The sequence below is a fragment of the Sceloporus undulatus genome, chromosome 6, assembly GCF_019175285.1.
Source record: "Sceloporus undulatus isolate JIND9_A2432 ecotype Alabama chromosome 6, SceUnd_v1.1, whole genome shotgun sequence".
NCBI lineage: Eukaryota > Metazoa > Chordata > Lepidosauria > Squamata > Phrynosomatidae > Sceloporus > Sceloporus undulatus.
The window spans coordinates 101,257,747-101,280,574 of NC_056527.1; the positions used below are offsets into that span (position 1 = coordinate 101,257,747).

Here is a 22,828-nt window from a genome sequence, read left to right on the forward strand (position 1 = left end):
GTTCTCTGTAGACCTTGCATTGAGAGACTTTCCCTTGTAAGGCCACAGTTGCCGGAGTGGGTACCATTGATGCCCCTGTTGGGTACCGCTGAAGCCTGTGTTGGCATCCCTTTCCCATTGTGGAGGAGATATCCATGTTTTTCCCAGTGACATCTCCAGGAACTGTGAGAAGGAATGAAACAGCCAAGGGGCAGTGCAGAGCAGAAGGGATGGGTGGGTAGGAGGTATAAATAGATGTGTTGTGCTGTAAATAGCCCCCCTGGGTGGCCATGCCGAGTGAAGGCCTGATGACAGAAGGACGTTCCACAACACGCCAGAAGTAGTTCCAAGCAGCTGTTGCTTGGGGGCTACCCTTAGGGATGGCAAAAGGAAAAGGCCTCCATACTTTCCTACAGTACTGTACCTATTTTATTGAACTGGCATCTCTTTTCTCATTGTGCCATCGAACTGCTGCTTGCACCCAGCCCATGTGTTTTAGTGATGTGTATCAGGACTGGTACAGTTTTATCAGGACTGGTACAGCTTGCCCTGAGTGTGGCCTGTGGGATGGATGGATTTTGCAAAGAAGTCTGCGTGTTGGCAGTGTATTTCTGGGAATAATACCACTGTTGACATATTACTGGCTCCAAATAGGTGTTTTGCTCTAGCAGGGAGGAAACTCTTGATAGCTGCTTAGTAACCTCCCAATACAACAATCTCTAACAAGCCTTAACTTCTAAAATGAGAAGTGTGGGGCATAAGTTTGCCTAGCTATGATGATGACAGTGTGCATCATCAGAGTACATAGCACCTTGTGTGTACCTCGGAAGTAACAGGATTTTCGTTGCTGCAGATAAACAAGTAGAAATGGGACAGCATACCTCCCAGTATTTCACAGATGAAAGCTGGGACGCATATGGCCAAGCAACATCAGTGTGTGGTCATGACAGCAGAAGTTATTAATGAGGAAGAACAGACAAGCTAAGGATGAGAGGAGCATTTTGTTTTTGCTTGAGTCTACAGGGAACAGTTCACATTTCTCCTCCCAGTGAGTTGGCTGAATACAAGGAAAGAGAAACTGGGGCATATGAAAAGCAGGTGAAAAGGTGGGATGACAGGAGATTAATTGGGAATGTTTCTGCCAAATTGGAATGGTTGGTGGGTATGAGACATCCATCTATCAGGGATATTAATTCTGCATCCAAGGACTTGATGACCAAGGTTTCTTATAACACTGTAATTTAATGTTTCAGGACACACACACCTGCCAGGAGCTTACCATCTAGATACTGATAAATCTAATATAAAATTATGTGTTCTGTTCTGGGTTCACCGTTCCCTAATTCCTAGCACCAGAAGTGAACTGACTCAGTAGTAGCATGCAAAAGGTCCCTGGTTCAATGTCAAGCATTTCCAGTTAAGCTGGAAAAACTCATCCTTGAAATCCCAAAGAGCCAGTGCTGGTCAGTGTCACAAGTAATTAGCCGATATTGTTCACTTATTTATCTCATCCTACATCATGGGATCTCAAAGTGATATACATGCAAACTCAGTTTAAATAGTTTAAAGCAGTTTAAAATCTAAATTGGAGGATTTGACATGAACTCAGAAACAATCTCTGTATGTTTTGAGGCAGAACTGTAATTGAAAATGTATGGCAGGACTTATCACTGTTCTCTGTAGTCACTATCTGTAATGGACAAACAAGAAAGAGAGAGATAAAAGAACAGGAATAGAGATATTAGTAATGGAGATAAAGAAATGAAATGCCCAGTAGCAGTAGAGCAACAAGTGAAGCAAAACTAGGGAAGGATCTGATGAAATGGTGGTCTTCACAGTCCTGAGAAAGTAGACAAGATAGTAGCAGAAGAAAAAAGAACAGAATAGAAGCTACTGTGAGAAGAGAATACAACAAAGAGGTCTGATGGAAGATGAACAATGAAAAGGAAATGGTGTATGGTGAAAGCAAAGGAAGCTATATTAATGGGGTTCCATGTGAGGAGAATTAACCATGAGCCACCTTGAGTCCCATTCTTGGGAGAAAGGCAGGGTATAAATTAAATGACTGATTCATTGAATGAGGAGGACTAAAAACTTGAACTGAATAGTGAGAGACTGAAAACCAGTATTGATTCTGAGGAGCTTTTTCCTGGATTTAAGACACCCCACATGGCCGTCACATGAACATATCTTGTCTAGTTTCCCTTTCTCTGGTGTGGAACGAAAGAGAAAAATGATGCACCACATTTGCAGCAGCACTTGTGACATGGCCTTGTGGCCTATGGTCCTTGGGACCATTGCGCTCTGACCTGGGCTTCTGATCCGCCTCAAGCCTGGGACAGGTGGTGGTCTTAGTTGCTAATGAGCCCTTGCATAAAGGGGTCAGGCGCAAGGTCCCAGTGGACCCTCTCATGGATTGGTCACCAACTCTGTCCTTACCAGCCTCTTTCCCAGCACCTGGGCTGCCACTCCCAAGCCATGACAGAGTGAATTAGCACCTCTCTTCTCCCCCCATCCCTGGGCAGCAGCTGCACCTGACACGCCTCTCATTCTCTAATCACTGTGCTAAATATAATGCAGCTGGCGGAGTCCTCAATATGGGGTCAAAGGGATGCGTTCAGGGCCCATGTGCCATCCCCCTGCTTCTTTGGCATACTGAAGCCTGGGGCAAAAATATAAGTGACTCTGAGCTGCTATTTGACTGAAAATATGCGGCATCATCACTTTGAGACAGTATATACTCTTTTTAGGGAGGGAATGAAACAGAGCATAGCTAGTCCCCATTGGGCAGGGGGTCTGATTGTAAGATTGATGTTACTTTCATTAGGAACACACAAAATGTTATATACATTTTATATACATCATTATCAGCCCTGAGTCCCCTTATTGGGAGAAAGATGGGATATAAATACATAAAATAAGAATAAATAATTGTAATATTCAGCATAATAGCCATGTTTGTTTGCAGCAAAAAACAAAACAAAACTTTTTGGCACTTTAAAGACTAATAAATGGGTTATTGCATAAACTTTTGTGGTCTGCACTTCACTGGATACATCTACAGCCAGGAAAACCTTATGTCATTGTAAGTTTATTCTATATCAGTTTATAAAAGCGGTATAGTGGTTTGAGTGTTGGATTGTGACTCTGGAGACCAGGTTTTGATTCCCCTCTTGGCCATGAAGCCAACTGAGGATGGCCATGGCAAATTATTCTGAACAAATCTTGCAAAGCCCTAGGTTTGCCTTAGGTTGGCCATAAATTGAAAGAACTTGAAGACACACAAGAACAACAAACGGCCTTTTAAGGTATCATATGTTTCTTTGTTGTTAATTGGGTCTTACTCAGTTGAGATTATCAATTAGATTTAGGCCTATGATGATAACTAATTGCATTTTGAATTTCAAAGGGGTGTCAAGCAGAGACATTAATAAATTTAATAACAATTTCTCTGATGAAAGAACGTCTCTAAAAGGATAATTCAGTGAATGATCAGACTACTCTCAGAATCTTATTAAAGGTAGATAAGAAGCAGCTTAGGAGGTTCAGCTACAAGGTTGTGTCGATGACATTGTGGTGCGATCTGGTGGCCAGTTCTGGAAGTTCATTTGCAAGATTGCATTTGACTAAGCATTTCACAAAGCAGTATAGATTTCTAAATTCATACTTCCAGACATTGAAAACCAAACACAATTAGGACAGATAAAATGTAGCATAGTAGAAGAGTGTAGAGCTTCTTGGTTCAAATCTTGTCTGTACTACAAGTGGACTAAGATAGCTATTACTACCTCCACCTCACCACTCCTTCCATCTGAAAAGTAATAAGAATAGCATCCATTCTGTTTTCAAATATTAGCATTTTGGATGTGGTCTGAACACTTGACATAACATATATACCATGATGATTGCTTGGGGATCTCATATTTATTTCACAAAGAACCCAGGCTTGTTCTCCCCATATATTTGAATCAGCACTAACTCTTGAAATGGGAGATGCTGAGGCTGAAGCCTACTTGGAATTCAAGATGTCAGGACTTGAAAAGCACTGTCTGTATGAAACCATTAAGCAAATAAAATATGCCAGGAATAAAAGTACACACCTTCCAACTGTCTCAGTTTGGCAGAGATTGACCCAGTTAATTCTGCCATCCCACTTTTTCTCAGCTCCTTGTAAAATGTCCCACTTTTTCTCTCTTCCTCCCACCTTTGCCCTTAGCTTGCTTCAACTGCTGCACAGTGAATACAAAGTGTAAGGGTAATGTGCACTCAGTTAACTCAGCAGTGAGGAGAAAAGTGAAATGAGTGAAATCTTGCCCTTTTTTGGAAGGCTTAGGCAAAAGCAAACTGCTGAAGCCTCCCCTGGCTTGTTAAAAAGTTCTTCCTTGTATGCCATATTGACCACACTCTGATGTTGCTTAACTACATGTGTTCTGTAAAATGTTAGAAGATATGAAACCTTGGAACTAACTCAAGATAAGCGCTAGCTCAAAATAAGAATATCTTCAGGCATGTTCAATGTGAACATTCTTCACTGTTCAATTATCTTCATCCCCTCACTACCGCTGAAAACTGCCACTGGATGGACATTGTACATGTAATTCAGTAGGCCAGTACAATATTCCATAGACAAGTAATATTTTGGTACCTGAATTTGCTTGCTTTCCTCCTCCTTCCCCATCCCTTTTTCCTCAAATCTTTCGAATTGAAAGCATATGTGTAGAGACTCCTATTTGTTACTTTGCTACTACTCTGGAGCCCTTTTAGCTGAAGAGTGTTAAGTACACCCACTTTATATATATATAAAGGAATAAAACAATTTGAGCTGGATAGCTAAAGTTCTATTCTGCATGTCACAAAGTATATATGTTTTAGCTTTTTTAAAAAAAAAAAAGCTGGTTTAAAGTTAAATCCCAACATGAGCATGGTGAACATATTACATAGAAAGTGTATCTGGCCTACCGGAAAAATGAAAGCGAAATATCCATATTTGAAAAATCCATGACTCCTTCCATTAAAATTTAGTATATTTTAATAGAAAACACTTAGCCATCATGTAATTGATACTCGTTCAAGTAATTATCCAGTTATCCATCCAGAAATTTCTCTTAGCATGGTCAGTACCCAGTCACGATTGGTTCTGCATTTCAGACATTGCCACATTTGTTTAGTTATCCACCAGCCTCTTTGATTTATAGAATCTTAATATATATATGAGACTGTGTGTGTGTGTGTGTGTGTGTGTGTGTGTGATATATATGTGAGAAACATCCTAAGATATATTCTCATGTATATTAATTAAAACTGGTATAACCTGGAATACTCCAAGCAAGAAGTTATGTTTGATACAAATCAGAAGGAGCAGCCTGAAATAACTGATCATGTCTTACAAAAATCAGGAAATGTATGGAAATGTATAGTATTTCTCAGCTCTCCCCCATTCCACTCATTAACATCTTTAGGTTATACATAAATGGGCCATAACCATCATGACTAGGCTATGGTCCACTACAGTCTTTTTTTGCAATGCTTGTGACGTCTGCTTATAGCACATGTAATTGCATGGGTTGATCTTGGGCCATCTCCAAACAGAGTTTGACTACCGTAGATAGCATTTTGGCCTCTTCCAACTGTTATGTACCTGGTCTCAGAGGCAACTTCTGTATCTTTCAGGAAGTGCCCTTTTCATTTTAAGGGGAGTTGATTTTGCAGCTGATCCTCATCCTGCCTATGAGGAACAGAGGAGGACTGGACTGAAGCCTGTTGTCCTGGGATAGGCAGTGCCCTCACCAGATGACGCACAGAAGCTGCCAGTTCAGTTAGACTGTGAGCAATAGCTTCCAGCTGGGAACCTTGATGCTGAATAGTGGTGGAGAGGGAGCCCAGATCCCCACGGAGACCTTCCATTGCTTGGACCAAGTTTCCCAAGGCAAGCGATGAACTGCAGAAGTTGTGATGTTCTTCTTGTGGCTCTTGTCTCACGGGGCATCCAGGGGATGATTTTCTGAGCTTAGCAGGGTTTATGACAGTCTCAGCTGATGAAATGTTTGGGCCTGGTGCTTTAGGCAGAGCTGATGCCAAGATGGTATCAGTATAGCCTGCAAGATAGAAAAGAACCAATGACTGTGTTATGCCTCTAACACCATTTCCCCAGCAACCAACAGAAAATAGTCCCAGGCAGTGAGCCAATGTTTGATTAAAACTGTGTGACCAACTGAGCTGAAGAAAATTCATGGAGGTGGGCTTTGACTACAATTAACAAGAGTAGCTGGAGAATTATAAACTGGGGAAACCTTCTGTGTAAACTAACCTAGATCAAGGACAAATCACATTCCTAGCCGCTGGGCTTAGGCCTGGAAAATGAGGCATTTGGAATCATATTCAAGGGGCTCTTTGCTGAAACAACTTGTGCCAAATAACAGGAGGATTGTGATTTCCAAGATACTTGCCACACTAAGGCTGCTAGTCTGTTATGTGACAGAGGGCCTGGCAGCTTCAGATATGGAGAAAATACTGTGCAAGACCTTTGCATTAAAAAAGAGACCTTCAAGGTGAGATTCTTTTCCTAACTTCCACGAAGAGGTTTTATCTCAGATACTTACTTGTTCCACTTTCTGTGTCTCCTGAGTTCACCAAACCATCCTCAGATTGACCATACGCTAAGACTGTGTGTGGCACTGGACTTCGGAGCCATTCAGTTGTATTGTGAACATCTGTTTCATCCAAAGAACTCACATCACTGAGAGTGAAGGTGGATTCTGGTGTCAAGGGGAGAAGAATGTGGTTAACAGAGATGGGAAATGAAGCTTCCTTGCTGCTTCCAGGATTTTGCTCAAGAGGGATAATAAAAATCTACTTAAGTGAGTTAGTCGGCAATTGCTGCTGTTTTTCCTCCACTCCACCTGCCTTCACTTCTCCTCTGATGGGGAGAAGGATGAATAACAGCCACAGCTCACAACAAAGAAGGGGCCAAATTGTGGTACCGTCTGCCTCCCTGCCCCTGCCCCCATCCTAGAGCTGGCTAGGGATGGTAATTCTCAATTTTTCCTATCTGATGGGAGCCTTATTACATGAGAAAAGAAAGCCAAAATGGAGTGAGGAAATAGCACTTTCTCTGTACCTCTCTGCATATTGTTGTAACACTTCCATTCTCTTCCAGAGGGAGACGGTCATAACAGTAGTGGGTACTGTTTTTCCCTCCTTTCTCACCCCAAAGTTACCCAGTAATTGTTAGATGTCACATTACAGCTGTCAAACCAGTGGAGAGCTGAGGGGGAGGAGAAAGCCTGAAACCTCTTGTCTGAGAGTTGCAGCCTTCAGCCAGGATTTCTGTGGAGATTTTCAGACAAGGAAAAAAGCCAGGAGGAAAAGACATACTTCCAGCAAGATCACGCTAAAGATTTTCAGATGACGTTGTGCTGATCCAGGAGTTCTCCCAGGATGAACTAGGAATGCTCCAAAAACAAACCATTCATGGGACTGTGCCATGAATGGTTTGTTGATGGAGCATTCCTGTTTCTTCCCAGAAGTCCTGGATCAGCACAATGTGTCTGAAACTCTTCAGCACAGTCACACAACTTTGCCGGGAGTATGCCTTTTACTCCTGGCTCCCCCCCCCCCCCCGTATGAAAATCTCCTTGAAAAATTTGTAGTTGGGGCGAATTGTGGAGGAAAGTTGGGGAGAACACACACAGCTAGTTTGACGGTTGTAAAATCTTTTCATAGCTGACAATTTCTGCTCAACTTTGGGGCTGGAGTAGAAGAAGGGAGGGAAAGTTACAGAAAAACAGTACCCAGAATGTGTCAGCTGGAAAAGCTGGGCATTTTCCAATGAAAACTGTGCAGTTTTGGACCTGGAAGAAGAAAAAAGTCCTGCCAAAGCTACAGGAACATTGTGGGGGGTGGTCTTACTGTACAATTTCCAAAGACACTGGGACCTCCAATTTCCACCCCATTTGGGAAATTGCCAAATTCCTATCCCACCCCTAGAGGTGGCTCCAGGGCAGTCTCTCACCTATGGGCTGTATGGTATGAGGATTTATATTTGAACTCTCTTGCTGCTTCTGACTGGTGTCCTCTCCAGAGTCTGCAGGGATTTTAGGGTAATCTTTTTCCATGTACATTATAGGGTGCATAGTCTCTGTGGTGGTTGGCAGTTCCATCTTCATTGTAGCTTCTAAATTCTTTGAGGACAGAACCAGTTCCTTTGCTACATTATCAGTTGCCTCCCTATCTTTTGCAAGGTCTTGGATCCACATGGCAGTGGTAGGTTGAACTTCCATTACAGTGCTGATGAATTCTACATCCTGTGTGATGTGAGACACTTCAGGCATATTGCTCCAGTGTATGGGAGGCACCATGTCTGTTGCAGGCTTAACAGTTTGTGTTACTGTGGGCAGTTCCATTTCTGATGGACTTGTTGACTCAGCTTCTCTCTCAGATTCCAGATCCCCTGTGACTAAGGGTGGCAGGAACTCAGTGGAGGAAGTAGACTTTTGTCCCCATTTGTGTAGGGTTGGCCTTGTCTTTGGGGAGCTATTTGATTCCATCTCTTGACCATTCTTCAGAATTTCCAAATCAGGTATGGATCTATCCATGGTCCTATGGGCTGTTGTGGTTGCTTCTTTTTCAGATTCCAAATCCAACATGGTTGAAGATGGCTGAGATTCTGTTGTAGCATGAATTAGCTTTTGTTCCCATTTGTGCAGAGATGTTGTGCTCTTTGGGGAGTTGGTTGATTCCATCTCTTCACTATTCTGTAGGATCTCTAGATTGGCAATAGTTTTATCCATACCCCAGCGGGTTGTTGTCTCTGTTTCTCTTTTAGATTCCAAATCCAGCATTGTTGAGGATGGCTGAGATTCTGTTGAGGCATGGGTTGGCTCTTGTTCCCAGTCATTTGTGTATGGTTTTGTCTTTGGGTGGTTGGTTGAAGACATCTCCTGAACATACTGCAAGATCTGTGGATTAGGCATTGTTTCATCTGCAGTCTCCTGCAACCATTTGTATGTGGTTGTCCTTTTCCTTGGAATGTCAGTTGAATCTATTTCCTGCATAGGAAGCAGGATTTCAGGATTATGGGCTGTCTCAACTATGTCCATGGAGCTTGTTGGCTTTGTGTTATGTTCTAGTTCAAGCTCTACATTTTGTGTGACCCCTAATGGTTCATCGTGGTCCAGTGGCTGCAGTGTCCCTGTCTCCCATTCATTTGGAAAATTCCAAATGGCTCTGGTAGTCTCTGGCACATCCAGAGTGCTTTGCAGTCCTGGCCCATCTGCAGGCCTTGGGCCCTGTGTTGTAGGTGTGGTAGTAGTGGTAGTCGTAGTGGTAGTAGAGGCAGTGGTGGTTGTAGCTGAATCTCTGGATAGCTTTGGTAATGACAGACGTTTCCACTTCCCTGAAAACACAAAAGTGCCACAGACTTACATCAGATATTAAAATGGTGTTGACAGTTATTCCCTGTCTCCCAGGTAACTGTAGCATGGTGGGAAATCTCAGCCAATTCTCACCAGCCCCATCAAAGTAAATGTACCAGATTTTTCAGCAGGAAACTACCCTAGTGTCATTTTGGGGACTCAGCTATAGTTTTATATCTACATTACAAGCATAGACTTGAGTTCCCAAAAGGACACTGGATTTAAGCCAGTAGAAGAGTTAATACAAACACACACACACACACACACAAAACCCACTGAACCTTGAACTTTCCATTATTGTTTTACATGGAAAGTTCAGAACAGCTATGATAGCTCTCTGCCCAGAATGTTGCATATTCTCTCCCATGCAGAAATTAAAGACATAACCATGTTAGTCCAGAAAACAGTAAGGAAAGGGATTTTGTAGCACCTTTGAGACTAGCTGAAAAAAAGAAGTCGGTAGCATGAGCTTTCATAGACTTGAGCTTACTCAAGTCTACAGAATCTGGTGTTATCAATTTCTTTCTTTCAGTTAGTCTCAAAGATGATACAAGATCCCATTCCATGGAGAAATTAAGCAGTTCCTCACCTGTGCAGATGACAGAAGCATCTTCGTGGTGATTGCAATTATGCTTTCCCCATGGCTGAGAACGGCAGCGTCGTAGTGTGAATTCTGAACCAGTGCAGTTGACATCATCCAACCAGATAGGTCCAGATCCTGGCCCATAACGTGCATTGCCGGGACTGAGAAGAGGGGCCCCACAGCCCAACTCACGGCACACCACAGCTGCATCTACCAGATCCCAGCCATCATCACACACTGTTCCCCACTGGTCTTTATACAGAACCTCCACTCGCCCAGCACAGGAGCCAGGCCCTCCTTCCAGCCGTATCTGCCACCGGTCTGAAATAGAGAAGATGGAAAATCCTTAAATGTTAAAAATCTGAACATCACAGTTCTCAAGTAGTCATAGCAGTGGATGTAGAAGGTCTGTATTTCTTATTCACACAAAGACATACATAAGCAGAACCATTCTAAACAATCTGGACACTGTGGTGGTATAGCCGATGGCTTCTGGAAGCAGGTGAGGTTCACATTCTATGGCGGCGTAGATTCAGGCTAGATATCATGTAGAAGTTCAAAAGGCTTTAGAGATCATGGATTTCATCAAGTATCTACCTTTACCATTATAACTCAGGCATTAGCTTTTCAACCCTTTTCTGCACAATAAAAACAGCACTGCAAGAGTTGAAACCATCACCACCATTTCAGCCTTACATTTAGTTTGAAAAATCACATTTCTTTATAAAAGCCTACCTTTGCTCTAAGATCTACAGGGAAAGGCTTTCTCTTGGACCCACCACCATCCCAAGCTGGTGAAGATATGAGATAGAGAATCTGTATCTACACTGCAGAATGGATGCAGTTTGACTCCACTTTAAAGGCCATGGTGGCATTTGTTGTTTGTTGTGGCACCAGAGCTTTCTGACAGAGAAGGCTAAATATCTCACAAAAAAACAATTCCCAAAATTCCATAGCATTGAGCCATGGCAGTTAAAGCCGTTCCAAACTGCATTAAAGAACTTTTAGTGGCTCTTTTTTATTGTAGTGTATCTTTAAAACATTTTGGAGTCTCTGTTGAGAGAAAGGTGGGATATAATCTAAACAAAAAAATTAAATAAATAATTTAGATTCTAAAGTCCGGTTAGTGGACATTTCCCATCAGCTTCCACTCTAGAGCCTTCATAAATCACCCGTGCTTGTCGGAAAATCTTATTATGTATTCATGTATTCTCATTCATTGTCAGATGGCTTGGGAACCTCTTCTCAGACAGTAATGTGAAATACAAATATTTAAAACAAACAAATGTTTAGGCAAGGAACAACACATGAACAATTGTCTGGGGCTCTCAATCCTATTTTTTGCTACTACTCACCACCTAACATATCCTCTGAATGATGTTCCTTTGGCCTCTTTTCTGCATGTGGTACTTCATTAGCCACCGGTTCTTCCTGGCGCCTTGAAGGCTGAGTGGGACGTGGAATTCTCTTAGGGGCTACAGATCGGAGTCGGTGAGGTGCCAGTGTCCTTGTGAGCATGGCCACACGTTCTTCCACCATGGCAAGAGGCATCTCGCCTGCAGAGAGAAAGTAAGCTATGTGATAAGCTCAAGCTAAATATCAAAGAACCTACAGTACTGCCAAATAATATTTTTGAGCAGTATTCATGTTGGTATAATAATTACTATCTCATTGGTCTTCTGTGGCCCAAATATATATTTAAAGCCAAGTAGTTCATCACTCAGGTTGCATCCACACTTCAGAAATAATACCTTTTGACTTCACTTTAGCTGCCTTGGCTCAGTGCTATGGAATTCTAGGAACTGTAGCTTGTTGTGGCACCAGAGCTCTCTGAAAGAGAAGGCTGAATATCTCATAAAACTGCAGTTCCCGGAATTCCATAGCATTGAGCCATGGCAGTTAAAGTGGTGTCCAACTGGATTATTTCTGCAGTGTGGATGCAGAATTCCACAGTGGCAATGAATTCCACAGTTTAACAATGTAAGAATTTAAGAAAAGATAGTCACACCTGGCAATTTGGACAGCTTTTTCAGTGGACAGTGGATAAATTCATTGAGGTTATGATCATCAATAGCTACGGGCCACGGTTGTTATGTTTCACTTCCGGTATCAGAGGAAGCCTGTCTCTGTACATCAGTTGCTGAGGAACACAAAACAAAAGATGCAATTGCACTCGTGTCTTGGTGTCAGGTTTCCTTATTCCAGGAGTGGGAATCATGTGGCTTTTCCAGATGTTGCTGGGCCACAACTCCTAGGATTTCTGAACATCAGTTGCGCTAGCTTGAGCTGCATGAAAGTGCTGGTTGGAAACAATGCCTTATGAGAAACAGTTTAGGGAGCTGGACATGTTTAGCCTGGGGAAGACGAGGTGAAGAGGTGACATAATAACCATGTTTTAAATATTTGAAGGGATGTCATATTGAGGATGGAGAAAGCTTGTTTGCTGCTGCTCCATTAACTAGGACATGGAGCAGTAGATGCAAACTACAGGAAAAGAGATTCCACCTCAACATTAGGAAGAACTTCCTGACACTAGGAGCTGTTCAATAGTGAAATCTGTTGCCTCGGAGTGTAGTGGAGTCTCCTTCTTTGGAGGGTTTTCAGCAGACGCTGGATGGCCATCTGTCAGGAATGCTGTGATTGTGTATTCCTGCATGGCAGGGAGTTGCATTGGATGGCCCTTGTGGTCTTTTCCAACTCAATGATTTTATGATTCTAATATCTGGAAAGGTGCATGAATCCCAACTCCTATATAGGCCAATTAGCTGGCCACTGCATGATCAGAATGTTGGACTAAATAGGCCTTTAATCTGATGGTTCTTCTTCTGTACTTATATATGGCCTGTAACTACAAACTTGAATTTTATGTGTAGTGAACCTGATGAAGGAGAGTTTAGGTGGCAGGGAACAGAATGGAGTGGGTGTGATTGGTTTCTAGGGTAACATAAGAGCATATAGTTAAGATGGATGGTTGGAGAAAGGAAGAAATAAGAATATGGGGATGAGATAAAAATAACAAAGTTAGGTTTACTTCAGCACTTTTGTTACCTAGTACAGTGTTACCCCGGGATACGAATGCGCCGCCTTACGAAATTTCCGGGTTACGAAAAAAATCCATTTAAAAAAACTGTTCCGGGTTACGAAGGTTTTTTCGGGTTACGAAAAATTTTTTGGTGCTTTTCGGCGCTATTTCACACGAAATCGCGGCTTTTCCCCATTAGCGCCTATGGGTTTTTCGGCTTGCGAAGTATTTCGGGTTACGAAAGCGGCGGCGGAACAAATTAATTTCGTAACCCGGGGTACCACTGTACTTTATATACTTGATGTACTCAGTTGCCCATGTATCTCTTGCTCACTATAAATATGCCGATTCTGTTAAATTGTAAAATTGCACCTGTTCCTGCTTTTGAGTCATAGTAGTATGGCATAGTAGTTTGAGTGTTAGACCACAACTCTGGAGGCCAGGGTTTGATTCCCAGCTTGGCCACGAAACCCACTGGATGACCTTGAGCAAATCACACTCTCTCAGCCTAAGGGGGAGACAATGGCAAACCTCCTCGGAACAAATCTTGCCAAGAAAACCCCATGATAGGTTCATCTTAGGGTCACCATGTCAAAAATGACATGAAGGCATACAACAGCAATCCTGCTTTTGAAAGAAACCAAAAATGGAGTAGTTTGGTAAGATTGTGAGAATTCCAGTAGAGACTTCCAGCCTCTTGCCCTCTTAAAGAACCAGAGTTTGCAGAACTTTAATGACTGTTAAACAATAAATATAACTGTTCCCATGCCAATCTCACCTGAACACACAGCACCAGCGTCTTCACCATGTCGGCAGTTGTTTGTCCCCCAGGGACTGGTATGGCACTGCACCAGAGCTGGCTCTTCTCCTTGGCATTGCACATCATCTAGCCAGATGACACTGTTCCCTTCGCCAAAAAAAGCACCACCCGGTGCTGCCAGAGCCTCCCCACAGTCTAGTTCCCGGCAGACCACGGCAACATCCAGAAGGTCCCACATGTCATCACACACTGTCCCCCACTGCCCCTCATGGAAGACTTCTACTCGACCAGAACAGTGGCTTCTGCCACCGACAAGACGGAGGGCAGGGGCCCCTGGATGAAGAAAGAGAAGAGTAGTATACTATAGGGCAACCTACAACTGGTGTGGGAGTAGTAGAGAGTTCCCCAATATCACATTACATTGTTTTTCAGCCATGAAAACACTCTATCTTTACACATTTTGAGATATTAAACCCACAAATGAACCTTACGGCTTATGACTCTTTCAGATGAAAATCAGACATGTGGCCCAGCGTACACTTCAAGGAGGAGACAAGTGGAGTTTCCAGAACCTATTACCATTGCTTTCACCACTTGTATCTCCTTTAACTCAACTAAGGAGATGTATATTGTTCACGTAAGCAATGGAAGTAATGGGTTACTGGGATGCCTGTGCACTTACCTTGAGCAGGTGTGGGAGACACCAGTGGTTTTGCTGTTGTCACTGCCTCAATTTTGCCTCTCCTGTGAGTTGTATGAGGAGGGGAAGCAGTGAAAGGAGGAAAATGTTGTTCTGTAAAGGGAGAAAGGTGAAAAATTTAGACAGACCTATTGGTCCAGAAGGTAAGGAAAAACACCTAGCATCCCTTTTTCACAGAGACAGAGCATCATGTTACTAAGAGTTTAACTTTGCATCCAGTTCCATATCCATTCAGCCCAAACATCACCAACAAATGTTCTCAATGGCATTCAGCCAGCTCAATATATTCTTCTGTAAGGTGAAAAATGTATGCAGATGTGGGATTCTTCTTTAAAGGGATGCCAAGGTATAGTTTTGTATCTACATGAATATCATATTCTAATGCATCTTATGGAAGAAATACCTCCTCTTCCTCAAGTTTAGACAAATGCTTCTCTTCTAACCAAAGCATTTAACGTGCATTTAAAATTAGCCTTTAGCTAATGTCTACTTTAAATTAGACTTCATAGAAGCCATCTCAGTGGCAATCTCTTTGACTGGAAAAAACAGAGCTCTTCAAAGAAAGGCAATAAATGTAGCAGGATTTGGGGTAGAGGCTGGTATAGGTGTATCCTGGAGAATGTTGTGTGTTCATCATGGTGATCAGTTTCTAAACAGAAAAAGTGCTGAAACTGAAGCCATACCTTCTGAGCTGGAAGCACCCATGCTTAATTTGGCAAAACTGTGCTGCAGTAACTCAGTGCTGAGGGAAATCTAATCCTTACATGCTTAGACAATCTAAGGATGCACTTTGATGTTGTCTTGCTTAAACGAAACCCTGGCTGTGTGATATTCCCTTTCCTTTTTCATAAAACCAGCATATACCAGTATGTTAATTTTGGGTAACTTTAGTCTTACCTGAGCAGATGGCACTGGCATCTTCTTCATGGGTGCAGACATGCTTCCGGAAGCCCAGGTGGCGGCAAGAGTGCAAGTGCCACTCAGTGCCTGCACAGCGCAACTCATTCAGCCAGATGGGCCCAGCTCCTTCCCCAAACCAGGCCCCATGGGGTGCTGAAAGAGCCTCTCCGCAATCCAACTCCCGGCACACCACAGCTGCATCCCGCATGTCCCAGTCATCGTCACACACCGTCCCCCACTCGCCTTGGTGGAAAAGTTCCACTCGTCCAGCACAGAGATTTGGTCCTCCAGTCAGACGAACTGGAAATGGGTCTGCCAGAAGAAAGAGAGGTCATCAAATTCATATTCATACAGGTATGTATGTCAACACTTTCTCATTTGAAATAGGAAACAGAATTTTGATAAGCCATTTTCCCACTTAACTGTGAAATCCCTTCTCTGGATTCTATCTTCACTTATTTTGTTCATTTATTCAGATTTCCTAAAGAATGTTACTAAGGACTTTACCACACAAGCCCCATTTTACAGCAATTACATCTGTTAATAGATGGAAACATACTAGTTTCGGAGCAGCCACCGAAGATTTCCATACCTGGCCGAATCGCTGATAAAACATTCCTGAAACGTCCCTCAAATGTGGAGGAAGCGTGCGTGTCTGAACGCCTGCCGTGCTTCCTCAATCATCATGCAATCGTCGCTCCCTCTAGCGTCCCTGAATTGTTCCATGGGAGCAGATTTCCTATGAACAGAAACTTTGCATTCATAGGAAATCTGCTCCCCTTGAGACGATTCAGGGACATTAGAGGGAGTAACAATTGCATGACGATTGAGGAAGTGTGCCAGATGTTCAGACACGTGCACTTCCCCCACATTTGAGGGATGTTTCAAGGATGTTTTATTAGCGATTCAATCAGGTATGGAAATCTTCATTATTGCATGTCTTGTTAATCACATGACTCGGGCTATTTCTGCCATTGCACTCTTTGCCGGAATCCCACCTAACTCTGCCTCCCTGCCCTATGATCTACCCAGCATGGCTTTCATTTTTTTTTTTTCATTTTAAAAACCATTTTCACTTTTTCATGCAATTTTAGAGTTCTACTAATGCTATTTATGTAAAAAAGATAAGAAAGAAGAAAAAATATGGGTGGGCAATCAGCCTGTTTGGGAATAGCGAGCGGGATGGGAACAGGGGGAAGAGGTGAGAGGAGGGGATACTGAAACTCATATGACTCCCAAGATTTTGGCTGCCTAACAGCAACATTTCACACCTAAGGACTAGCATGACTGGGAGGTCATTGATGGGTTTCTCCTGTCAATGAAAAGGGATGCCTGAACTGCACTTTGGAGACAACACAGTAGCTCAGGGTCAGAGGTGTCATGCACTATGTATCACTAAAGACACTTTTTTCTGGATGTAATCATGGTTTAAAAGCCACAGGTAGTAATCTCTTCAATCTTAAAGCAATTATCCCCAAGGATAGAATGAGTTAGACTGAAGTAATTGCCTTTGGAACCAAGCTTCTTTCAACTCTTTAATAAATAAAAACCATAATGAAAAGGTTTTTATCCTGTTGCATTTAGGTCATATTAGAGCATGAAAATGGAACACAACTGATATAAAATGGAGCTGTTTCAATTTGGTCTACATTTCCCTTGGTCTACATCTTCTTATGGGTGACAAAGGGGATCTGCAGCAAAGTGGTGCAGTGTGGTATGAACCTTCCAGTCAAGCTTGGTATCTTCATGATACTTCCATTTCATTCATTCTTCTGCCTCCTGTCCTGCAGTCTCCCCCCCACACACATACACACTTCTCATTCCAGCAGTCATGCAGCACTTCATGAGCACGGGGCATGGTCTTTTTCAGCTGTGGTGGGGTTCCCACCCACTTTGGATATTTGTCCCTATTTCTTCAAACCTTTCAGTTCACCGTAGCCTGCCCATACCTCTTTTGTCTAGTTGGTATCCTTTTGACTGCATTAGGAGCTTCATTCAGAAAACTGAATTTGATGCTGATGAGAATATATACTGGCAACCAACCAGTGTGTGGGGTACTGGTTTGAATGTTCAAATAGATCAGAGAATCCCTGTCCAGCCATGGAAACCCACTGGGAGACCTTGGGCAAGTCATACTTTCTCAGCCTAAAAGGAAGGTAATGGCAAACATCTTCTGAATAAATCTTGCCAAGAAAGCTCTATGATAAGAGTTGCCATAAGTTGAAGTCAACTAAGGCACATGACAACATATATGAAAATAACTTCTTATTGTGCTGGTTATTGGAGACAATGAAAAAAGTCTCATTAGAGGCAGGAATTCAGTTTTTACCTGTGACATGAAGACTCAAGAAGAGAACTGCAAAGAAAAAGTAAGAGGTTAAGAAATAATAAGAACAGGTTGAAAGACATCCTATTTTTATGACTGTGTTTTGAAGATCACATCATGTTGAGATGCGCTCTGAAGGTCAGAAAATGTTGTTAAGCCCTGGCAGAGGTGGGTTTAGAAAGCCATTTTACTGTAAGCTTATGTTGCCAAAGAACTTGAATAATAACAACCAAAATAACAGAAATAATATTGTTGGAGGATTGGATAATACTACAGTAACTAATAATTCTTATAAAAAGGAGGGTGTCTTGTGGTACCTGTAAAACAAACTAGATTATTTTTAACTTAATTGATTGACTTAAGATGTACTTTCAGCATTACCTTATTTTCATAATTAATTATTAAGTCATCAACTAATTGAATGAGAGGTAGGGGCTGCATATACACAGCAGAATTAATGCAATTTGACACTGCTTTAACTGCCATGGCTCAATGCTACGGAATGCTGGGATTTCTAGTGTTGTGAGACATCTCGTCCTTGCTGTCAGAGCTCTGGTGCCACATAATAAACTCCAGAATTTCATAGGATGGAGCCATGACAGTTAAAAGTGGTGTCAAACTACACTAATTTTGCAGTGTGGGAGCAGCCTAGGCTAAAGGGGAACAAATTTTACATCTTCTCACATGATGAGTTATTAAATGCAAACAGCTATGGAAATTTTGTTGATTTTGGTTCATGATTAGTATGACAGTTTAGGTAATTCCAAGTTTATTGGGGGTTTTTAATCAACATATATTACAGTTTGGAAGGAGGGCAGTTTTCTTTACATCCACATGGTCCTCTTCTGTTCTTCACTAGACACTAATCTGTCCCAGCAAGCTAAATTCTAAAGTTTTTATTTCTGTGACTTTCATTGGGATCCACATGGAAATCCACAAGATAAAGAAAAGGGAAGGTTGAGGATCTGAGACTATAAAGGAGGGAGAAAAGAAAAGCAAGATAATGGTTTTTGGTTGGATGGGTAGGTTGGATGGGCATTTCAAAAATTCATGCAGCTGTTTATTTCTCTCCAAACTCATAAAAGGGGCAAGGACAGGATAAATAAAATCACTGGTGGTATTTCTTACCTTCACTGTAGTAAAGATTTTAGCACAGTTTTCTAACTATTTCTAAATAGTTAAGTTAGGATCCCATTTTGGGAGGAAAGAGACGTATAAATGCAATAAATAAACAGCAGTTTGACATAGACATAACATTTAATTTATCCTTAACATCAATTATTCAGGTTAAGGTTTGGGGATTTGGATTTTTTTTTACTTTGTTATATACTAACCACTAACTTTCTTATCTCTGAGAAGGCATGGGAATCATAGCCCTCCTAATGCTATTGGACTAAAAGTTCCAGTGATCCTCAACATCATAGCTAAAGGTGCGCATGCTCAGGGTTGCAGCCTAACATCCCATGAAGGGCCACACGATTCCTGCTTCTGATACAGTATATAGGGCAATGAGATTAATCTAATTCAGTGCATAGTATTAACTAGGATAGCAAAATAGAACATTCTAAATAACCAACCATAAACCTTTGAGTTTGAGAACCAATAACAGGAAGCATGTCTTGTGATTCTCAAATTTTACAGAAGCATCTAGCGGGAAACAGGATGGTGAAATATTAGAATAATTTTTGGACTGATTCAGCAATACTATATGATGTATGCTCATCTCTTCGAACCATAAGCCCCAGACACACTCCGATCTGGTGCCCTTAATTGAATGGCTTGCTATACCTGCTGTTTTAACTGTTGCCACTAGCAGCAATTGTAGCCCAACTCCCTCCAGTGTATAGATTTTTCAATAACCTGTGGGCTAAGTCAGAAATCAGGCAATGGTTACCTCCAAGAGGAGTAATGTAGGTGCCCAGTACTTTAGTTATCAATACACTTTTGGAGGGGTTCTTTGTTAAAAGGTGGTGGCATGCAATAGTTTTTCAGATTTTTCTCCCTGTCCTTGGTTTCTTAGAAGTCCCATTTCGATGGGCATGGGGACAATATTTTCATTCCAGTGCATTGGCTTGTACAGAGCTTGCCAAAATTCCATTTTTGGATTACAGCTTCCAGAAGTCCCCAAAAACAAATTTTCTCCAGCTCTGTGCCCGCACATGGATACATGCAAAATTCAGTGCATGCTTTTCTTCCATCTCCTCACCTCTCTGAACAAAGCCATAAATGTTGCAGAATGATTTGAGTTGCAGCTTTTCTATAAATATTGCAACCAGATCCGTAATGGGAATTGGCATACTTAGGGTCATTGTTTTTTTAAGTAAACTATGACTGTCAATTTGCTAACATTTTCTAGCTTGACAAGCTGGTGCCGAACAGATTGTTGCAGAATAAATGAATGCAAGATGTAGCAGATGGAGAAAAAGGTTTTCAACAGCTAATGTCAGGGAGAGATGGAGACAAACAGCTAGTGACATGAAAATAGAGGCATGGCATGCACTCTGGGGGGACCCTAGTTTCCATTGTAAAACATTAAAGCTTCTGTTGCACCCATGCATGAACAGACTTCTTTTCAGGGTCTGCAAAGTAGAGGCTATTCCCTCTCCAAACCTATGAGTCAAACCCAAGCATCATTCGCCCACACACACACACATACACTACACACACACCATAACTCTGGTGAAATCCAGCCCTGCTGATGGAAGCTTTCAGCCTCTCCGTGGCAGTTAGATGCCCAGAAGGAAAATAGTGACTGCACCTTGGCATAGGCCAAGTGGCGGGCAACACTCACCCACAAAGAAGAAGAAGAAGCATTGCATGGTGTTAATGGCACAGCTGGTATCCTAGCTGGCTGAAAAAACAACTCTGCAAGGCAGAGGAACTTTTATTGAAGCCCGAGGACCCAGGCAGTGAGTCAGCTAAGCAGAAAAGAAAATGGGAAACACCCCTGCTTGCTCTGGGTCTCTCGCCTCCAGTCTGCAGTCTGGGAAGGAGGGAGAAAGAAAGAGAGAGAAAAATGAGAGAAAGAAGAGAATAGGAGAGAATGATAGGAGGAGTCCCAACTAAGCTCAGCCTAGAAGAACCAAGTTCAGGAAATTTCTGAGAGTTTCCAAGATAATGGCATTGGATAGTAGCATTCCTGCTGCAGAGTGTGGTGTACTTAGGTGGAGGAGGTACATGTTGGCTTGCCAGCTGTCTCAAAGGAATCCTTTCAGGCCCTTGTTTAACTCAGTGTAATCATGTATCCGATTTTTAGCGTATCAGTGCACATCTCTACAAGTTCTGTTGCTCACATGTGTCAGTGTTCGAATAAATATGGAGTTGATGATGTGAATGTATTCAAAGCGCATTCAAGGCATGCAGTTTTATCCAGGGTCTATTCACATTGGTTATTCATGCAGCTGAGAAGGCAAATATTTTAGAAAAACTCAGAACCCCCCTCCTGACTTAGCTGATGGGTTAAGTGGTTTTTTTGCCAGCCCCCCAAAATGCATGTGAACAACAAAGATTCAACCCAGATTCTACCTGGATTATTTCCACTGTCTGAGTAACCTCTGGGTTGTGTAGCACTTTAGTAGAGATTTTTAAAAAGTCAAGATCTTTCCAGGATCATGCCTCTTCATCTTCCACTTCTTTCTTGTCTTTCTGTGTTCTTCAATCTACACCTCTACTTCTTTTATAAGAAAGGCTGGGCCCTTGCTTTTTTTAACATCTGCATAATTAAACTTTTCCAGCATATCCTTGTTCCAAACTCCTGCTGCTGAAGTTGTGCCATGCCATGCATTTGGAGAAGGTTACATGGAAGCCCATCCTTCTGTTCCTCTCTATCTTGATTTGGACACCTTCCCCTTTCCCCTTCCTCAATGTACCTTCTCATTTTCCATACCTCTCCTCATCCTCCCTCTCATGCATTAACTTCAACTTTCAACCGAGTTGAACTTTCCACCTAGTCTTATGTGCTTAGTCTGTTTCTCAGGATCAGTTCCAGGCTACTCTTTCAATAACTACAACTTTTAACAATCGCTTCTCGGCCTTTTGGCTAAGATCAAGTGTAGTAACAACTTCTGTCATCTTGACCACATTCTGATATTGTGTGTCCTGGGGCTAGACTACACGTAGATGTATTGTGCAAATTGCTGTAGATTTTCACACATTCACACCAAAGTTTGTCTTCATTTGTGCATATTTGCATCTATTCTCCCTCTCTCTGACAAAAATGCAGCCACGCGTTCAAAAATGTGCATCCTCATGTAGATGCTGGTAAAAACCACAAAGCCTTTTTCTCTGAAGTTTAAGGTGTTTTTCGCCTCCCTCCCCAAATCCCTGAACTCCCTGCAGGATCACATTCTAATAGACAGGAATGAGGAATATTATAATTGTGTAGATAAACACCCCATTTTCATCTGTGAAATGGAATGTACAATGTCTGGTAGGTAACACAGGTTTTCCACCCCTAGCTCTATTCCTTGCTCCTTGCCCTTCCCAGTAGGCAAAAGAAAACTACTGCAGTTTCTCCTAGCTCTGTTTCTTGGCCACGCATCTCCCAGTTTCCATCCGTGAAATTTTGGAGGGTATGCCATTTTCACTGAAATAGTGGAGGAAGAATACAGTTAAATGTACAGTACTTTCCTTTTACATGGATTGTCAGATTTCCAGTGTAACAACTACAATTTGTTTTTGGGCCAATCCTTCCATCCCAGTTCCCCAGCAGTAATCCAGCACAGGAGGAAAGTGTGATGATCTTCCCAGGCCCAAGATTCTGGTAGGAAGGGTGGGATACAAATGAGCATGAATGGGAGTAATTGGGACAGGATGCTTCATGCTGTGGCCACGATCTGTTGAGGATTGTACACTTCATTATATGCTGCATTTCCTTCTTTTCAGTGTTACACCCACATGGAGATAAAAATGTAGGCTGATACTTGCTGGTAGCTCTGCTAAGCAGCAAGCCAAATCCATCCATAGGGAAAGCGTCACAGGAAATATGAGTCACAGCCTTCAACCCAGCCAGGACGGCCTGGGAACAGAGAAGCAGCTGGTCAGTTTTGCATTTGGAAAAGAGAAGAGCAATAACTAGGTCCAGGTGGAATTGTGCAGGGAGCCAGGTGGGAGGGGAAACACCTGAAGACAGGCCTTATTCAACCA

At 42.3% G+C, this 22,828-nt stretch overlaps 2 protein-coding genes and 1 non-coding gene across 4 annotated transcripts in view; 2 read left to right on the plus strand and 1 right to left on the minus strand.

The window, feature by feature from the left end:
* The window catches only part of LOC121935751 (zinc finger and SCAN domain-containing protein 23-like), a 482,958-nt gene that overhangs the window by 261,155 nt on the left and 198,975 nt on the right, over positions 1-22,828 (plus strand). The gene's annotated exons all lie outside the window — the stretch shown is intronic.
* LOC121933757 (soluble scavenger receptor cysteine-rich domain-containing protein SSC5D-like) lies at positions 5,032-20,502 on the minus strand. The gene is made up of 10 exons (XM_042473747.1): positions 20,475-20,502; positions 17,687-17,779; positions 15,355-15,669; positions 14,440-14,550; positions 13,776-14,090; positions 11,331-11,531; positions 9,982-10,296; positions 7,991-9,373; positions 6,579-6,734; positions 5,032-6,074 (listed from the first exon to the last, which is right to left on the minus strand). Exons 1-10 carry the CDS (start codon positions 20,500-20,502, stop codon positions 5,662-5,664), a joined length of 3,330 nt encoding a protein of 1,109 aa, XP_042329681.1. The 3' UTR covers positions 5,032-5,661.
* LOC121935826 lies at positions 21,703-21,884 on the plus strand. Its single transcript, XR_006104856.1, has one exon. It is a non-coding gene; the product is annotated as a U2 spliceosomal RNA (small nuclear RNA).